Consider the following 5,439-nt stretch of genomic DNA (forward strand, 5'->3'; position numbering starts at 1 on the left):
GCTTCAATTCTTCAAGCTCTGCCGGAGCCATATGATAAGGTGCCTTGGAAATAGGAGTAGTTTCAGGCAACAACTCAATGCCAAATTCGATCTCTCACTTCGGAGGTAAACCAGGCAATTCCTCTGGAAACACATCAGAAAACTCTCGAACCACGTCTAAGTCATCGATCGAAACCATCTCAGATTCAACTGGGGTAATACTGACCAAAAATGCAGTACCCCCGTTCCGCAAATATTTCTGAGCCTTAAAGGAAGAAATCAAACGGCTATCACGCAAGGGTCGAGGAAGCTTGATCTCCAAGACAAGATGATCAGGCTGAAAAAGAACAACCTTGCCTTCTCGACAGCAAACTTGAGCGTGATACTCAAATAACCAATCCATGCCTAGAATGACATTGAACTCAGTCATGTCTAGCTGGATTACATCAGCTGACAGGTTCTGCTCTGCTATTGATACCTCGATGCTCAGAATGTAGGAATCACAAAAGGAATGATCACCTATCGGAGTACGGACCTCCAACGGGTAATTCAGGGACTCTACGGTCAAAGACAAAGTTCTAGCAAATCTGATAGCTATAAAAGAATGTGAAGCACCATAATCAAATAACATAAATGTTGCATGTCCTGCGACTGGAATAGTACCTTGGACCAACTTGCCCTTGGTCACTTGCTCCACGGTTGCCGCGTAGACACGTCCTGCAATGGTCTTCTGGTTGCCCTGCTTTTGTTGATGTTGTTGTTGCGACTGATATGATTGAGGCTGCCTTGGCTACGCTGGCTGAGATGTCCCTGGTGTGTTTCTCCTCTGATCGTCTGATTGCTTCTTCCGGCAATCCTTGATATAGTGGCCCATCTTGCCACAATAAAGACATCCGCCCGTGTCACATGGGCAAGGTTGTCCTGGATGATCGACGGAACACTTCGGATAACCCGCCGCTGTGATCTGCCTCTGAGGCTGTTGATACTGGCGTTGCTGCTGCTGGTACTGGGGTCATCAATTCTGATATTGTTTTTGGTTGTTGTTGTTGTTGTTGTTTATGTTCTTCTTTGAAGGTGGATGAAACTTCTTTTCACCCTGATGTTTCTAGAACTGACGCTTTTTAGGCCAACTCTTTTGGCCTTGCTGCTATTGTTATCCTCTGAATGTCGATGTCCTCTGGGACTCTGTCCAATCCTGTTCTAGAAGTGAGGCTATCTCAAGAGCCTCGTCCACAGTCGTAGGTGGACACGCATACACCTTGGTACGCAAAATTGGCTTCAGGCCTCGAGCAAACTTCAATGCTCACTCCTTCTGGGTTGAATACAGGTTAGGGCAGTATCTTTCAAGACTACGGAAACAAGTGACGTATTCCACTAGCATCGAACTTCCTTGCTGCAAGTCAAGGAATTCTTGCATCTTTCTGCTCCTCTCATGAGCCAGGAAATATGCAGCAAAAAAAGCCTCCACAAACTGTTCCCACACGATCGGCTGATTATCAAACTTGATTTCCCAGGTGGTAGCCCACCACCTCTCAGCATCTTTCTGGAGTCGGTACGTCTCGAAATCAACCTTCCAATCGTCGCTCACCTGTAAAACATGAAAGATCCGCTCTATTTCTCGCACCCAGTCTTTCGCTGCTTCTGGTGTCGATTTCCCGTCAAACGAATGAGGATTCATGCTCATAAACTGTTTGTATGAAACTACGATGGCAGGAACTTGGGTAGGAGCTCCTTGTCTCTAGGCAGTCTGTTGTATGTGATCGCCCATGTTCCTCATCGTCTCGGCTTGACGGCCAACCACCTCAGTGAGGTTGTTGAGAGTCTCCATGAGGTCATCACAACGTGCACGCCACGCCATCTAAATAAGCAAAAATTATACATAAGCAACGAGACAAGTACTCGAATATAGAAAATTCATTGCATTAATATGAAAGTTGCATGCATTACATGACAGAAACACCCTTCATCCAGATAGGGTTAACCAAAACACTACTAATAACTTAAGCAAGAACCCAAAAATGAAACACTTACTCAGTGTCTCTAACAACATAACATGACATTTTCATGGCTTGCTAGTATAAAAATCTCGATAGTCCTTCCGACTTCCACAACGTCGCGGCCTGATACGAGGAGGAGAAGCAAGAGTTCTCAATGGCGTATCAGATTTCTCTTAGACTTCCATCAGTACTAGCGGCACAGGAGGATCCAACACGTACTCTGATGAAACCGCGTAAGGATAAGTTTCAGGAGAATACTGGGGAGAGTCTGGCGCTCCACGCCTGTCTCCATCCTAACTGTCTACTTCAACCACAGTGGGTCCAGTGACCGAGGTTATATCATCGATGTCATCAACATTGCTCTTTCAGAGCTCATCTTGCAGCTTCGTCTGGCATTCTTCCTTGATATGCCCCCGAAGACCACAATAGGGACAATTGTTTAATTCACGGGGATAAATTTTTCCCGCGTTATCCACAAGACATCTGGCAAAAGGAGGTGCTTGTTGTGCCAACATGTGCACACCACGAGCTAGGTGTTGCACAGCTCTATTAAAAGACTCCCCATCTCAGACTAAGCCTTAAAGAGCGTCCAAAATCTTCTCGTAGCTTGGGTTTGTTGCCATCTAACCCACACACGGAACCAAGCACACAATTCTAACTAAGAAGTAAGGAACATATAGATAAATAAAATTTTAACATACTTATAATGCGATGGACGATGCACGGTGAAGCCTTGGACCACACTTAACCTCTGCTCTGATACCAAGCTTTGTGACGCCCCAAACCCCGACCATGGAAAAACCTCAGATTTACTATGAATTTTTTTTTAAAGGTTTTACTGAAAACAACAGAAACAAAGGGTAAAGAAGGTAGCAAGGCCGCAAGTCTGGATGGCCACAGGTAAGTACAACAAACATGACTATTAAACAAAAGAAAAGTACAATCACTAGTATAGAGGGTATACAACCCATCAGTGAAAAGGTTACAAAATGTGACAGTACAACAAGTCTCAAAATAGGGAGTGTATCCCAACAAAACCCAAAACCAACAAGAGCAAGATTTGTAGCTAAGTGTGGGTCCCCAAGCCACCACCGTGTGCTGTCGTATCAACATTGTACCTATTCATCACCTGCATCCCCATAAAATGGGGTCAGTCCTCTTGCGAGGTAGTGAAGAAACAATAGCGATATATATATCTCATTTCTATAAGGAAATATAGGAAGCAGTAACATGAAATAACAAGTATATGTGTCGGTGTCAGGTAGGTGCATATATGACAAGTGCTAACCAAGTAAAACAGGTAACAGAACTGAAGTAACTGCAGAGCAAGTACTAAGAGCAGTAAAGAAACATAGCAAGAATTGAAGCAACTGCTGAACAAGTAAAGTAACAACTATTGTATGTCCACTGTGATTGGTTAGTCTTTAAGTTCTTCTTATTACTCCTTCAGGTACACGAAGGAACCTCGCATTCTATGAGACATGCACCCAACATCTGTTATTCAATTTCTAATGTGGTAACCGGGGGTGATACAGACCGAGTAAACCTCATGCGAGCAGCACGCAGCTGAGAGAAACTCTCGCATAGGTAAGGATTGCAATCCATACTATTGCAGTAGTGAGGTCCTAAAAAGGCAACCTTGACCTCCCTGACTCTGAGTGACTAGAGGTCAAAGGACGCTACAGCTCCTGTCAAAACACGTGTCGTAGTAACGACAAGTCACTCAGGGTTGTACCATCTACCCTCTCTAAGGAGAACTGTTTTGTGAATGGGGCAAAGCAGGTTTATCTTTCTTAGGCTCATTATTCAGTCACACCTCCTGACGAGGAGTCTATGCCTCGTGGTCTCTGTGGGGTACGCAAACGAGGACTTAGCCTGCCCATCCACGTGCTTAGCCTCACACGGCTAACAAGAGCATATCGCTCGTGAAAGGGATCTTAACACCATATTATTTCTTTCATAATTTGGGGTATGGCCACACATGTGTTTACTCACGTCAAAAGGGCCCTTGCCCAGAGACTCCAACAAAAATAATGTTTATTCATACCCTATGGTGTTCAAACTTGGTGTATCACTTTTCTCATTTATGAATTTGGTGTACTTCATGCACTCATCAATGCCTCAAGCAATGTATCAGTCGAGGTACGCACTACTTAGTACGAGTGTCAGGATGTGCTGTGTGCAAAGTGCAACTAGGTACCACATGATTTTTTGTCAATTGCATAACATAAAGAACAGAGGCATGATACAACTGCGTAACTGAGAAACATGATGCAATTACATGATAATGTGCGTGTGAGTGTACAATTCGTCAATTTCAAGAGATATGCAAGAGTTCAAGAATGTAATTATCATTTCAAGTATAATATACTGAAACAATCGTTACAAGTTTCTCATCACAATTTCAAACAGATTAGAACTTCAAAGGTCTTGATTTGGCGTTTCACGTGACATGAGACCACCCTTATAGAGAAGACTCGTGATTTGGTGCACTTATGTGTTGAGATTGAAATCTACGATATTCCCATACGTATAGGAATTACATTCGTATTTCCACGGTTTGGGTGCCGCACCAGTGGACCTGAAACAAAAATACTGAACAATGTTTGTGACTTATAACTAACGTATGCTCTATACACGTGGGGTTTGCAACAGTGCTTACCCGCTTACACACATTTGTCAACGAAAACCAAGGAAAGTGTGAGGTCCACTACGGACCTATCGACAAGATTTTAGGGCCATCTGACTGGACGGTTGCAAGGTAAAACACTTATGTGACTCACACTCACACTGGAGTGTAAAGGTTGTCGCAGAAACACTTGGACAAGGCATGAGGGTGCCACGTGTCCGATTGGTTTCCAGCGTAGTCCAAACCTAAATGTATATATATATATATATGTATATCCAATTTCACCTACTTAAGCATATATATATATATATATATATATATATATATATATATATATATATATATATATATATGTATATACACATCTCACGCGTATATGAAAACTGAAAACGTGTATGTGTAGGCTGACCATCTGCAGCCGCGATCCACACCGTCGTAAACCCTAACTGTTTCGCGAAATGGTACGGGGCAAAGAAGGGGTATACGAGTTTGGTCATTGGAACCAGACCAAAGCTGGTGTTCGGCCATATGCAAGGATTTCGTGTTGGCAAAAGGGTCACCAAGGGTGACAGCCGACTAGTGGAGGTGCCAAAACTACACGGGACCCGGGTGTTGTTGGCACCCGGTAGCCTATTGCAGTTGTACTATAATGGGCTAGGTGTGCAGGCTTGGTACTCCGGACCAGACCACTAGGTCTGTCAAGAGTCTTGGTTTGAACCCACGGTTCAGAACAAACTCTTGGATAGTTGGCAACCCGAATCAAGCTACCAAGGTGGCTAGCACCCGGTAACTTCACGGTGCCAGGGTACTACTGGGCTTAGGTCCTGGGTCTGG

The 5,439-nt window shown here is 44.0% G+C and overlaps 1 protein-coding gene across 1 annotated transcript; it reads right to left on the reverse strand.

The window, feature by feature from the left end:
- Positions 1–1,282: 1,282 nt before the first annotated feature.
- On the reverse strand, positions 1,283–1,657 carry LOC149823496 (uncharacterized). The gene has a single exon (XM_090018340.1). The coding sequence runs from the start codon at positions 1,655–1,657 to the stop codon at positions 1,283–1,285; it is 375 nt and encodes a 124-aa protein (XP_089874466.1).
- Positions 1,658–5,439: the final 3,782 nt, after the last annotated feature.

Source organism: Nuphar pumila, chromosome 10 (assembly GCF_984573655.1).
Source record: "Nuphar pumila chromosome 10, dmNupPumi1.hap1.1, whole genome shotgun sequence".
NCBI classification, from domain to species: domain Eukaryota; kingdom Viridiplantae; phylum Streptophyta; class Magnoliopsida; order Nymphaeales; family Nymphaeaceae; genus Nuphar; species Nuphar pumila.

What these genes read in the sequence shown, in the direction of transcription:
- LOC149823496 (XM_090018340.1), bottom strand. Translation starts at nt 1,657, where the DNA reads ATGAATCCTCATTCGTTTGACGGGAAATCGACACCAGAAGCAGCGAAA.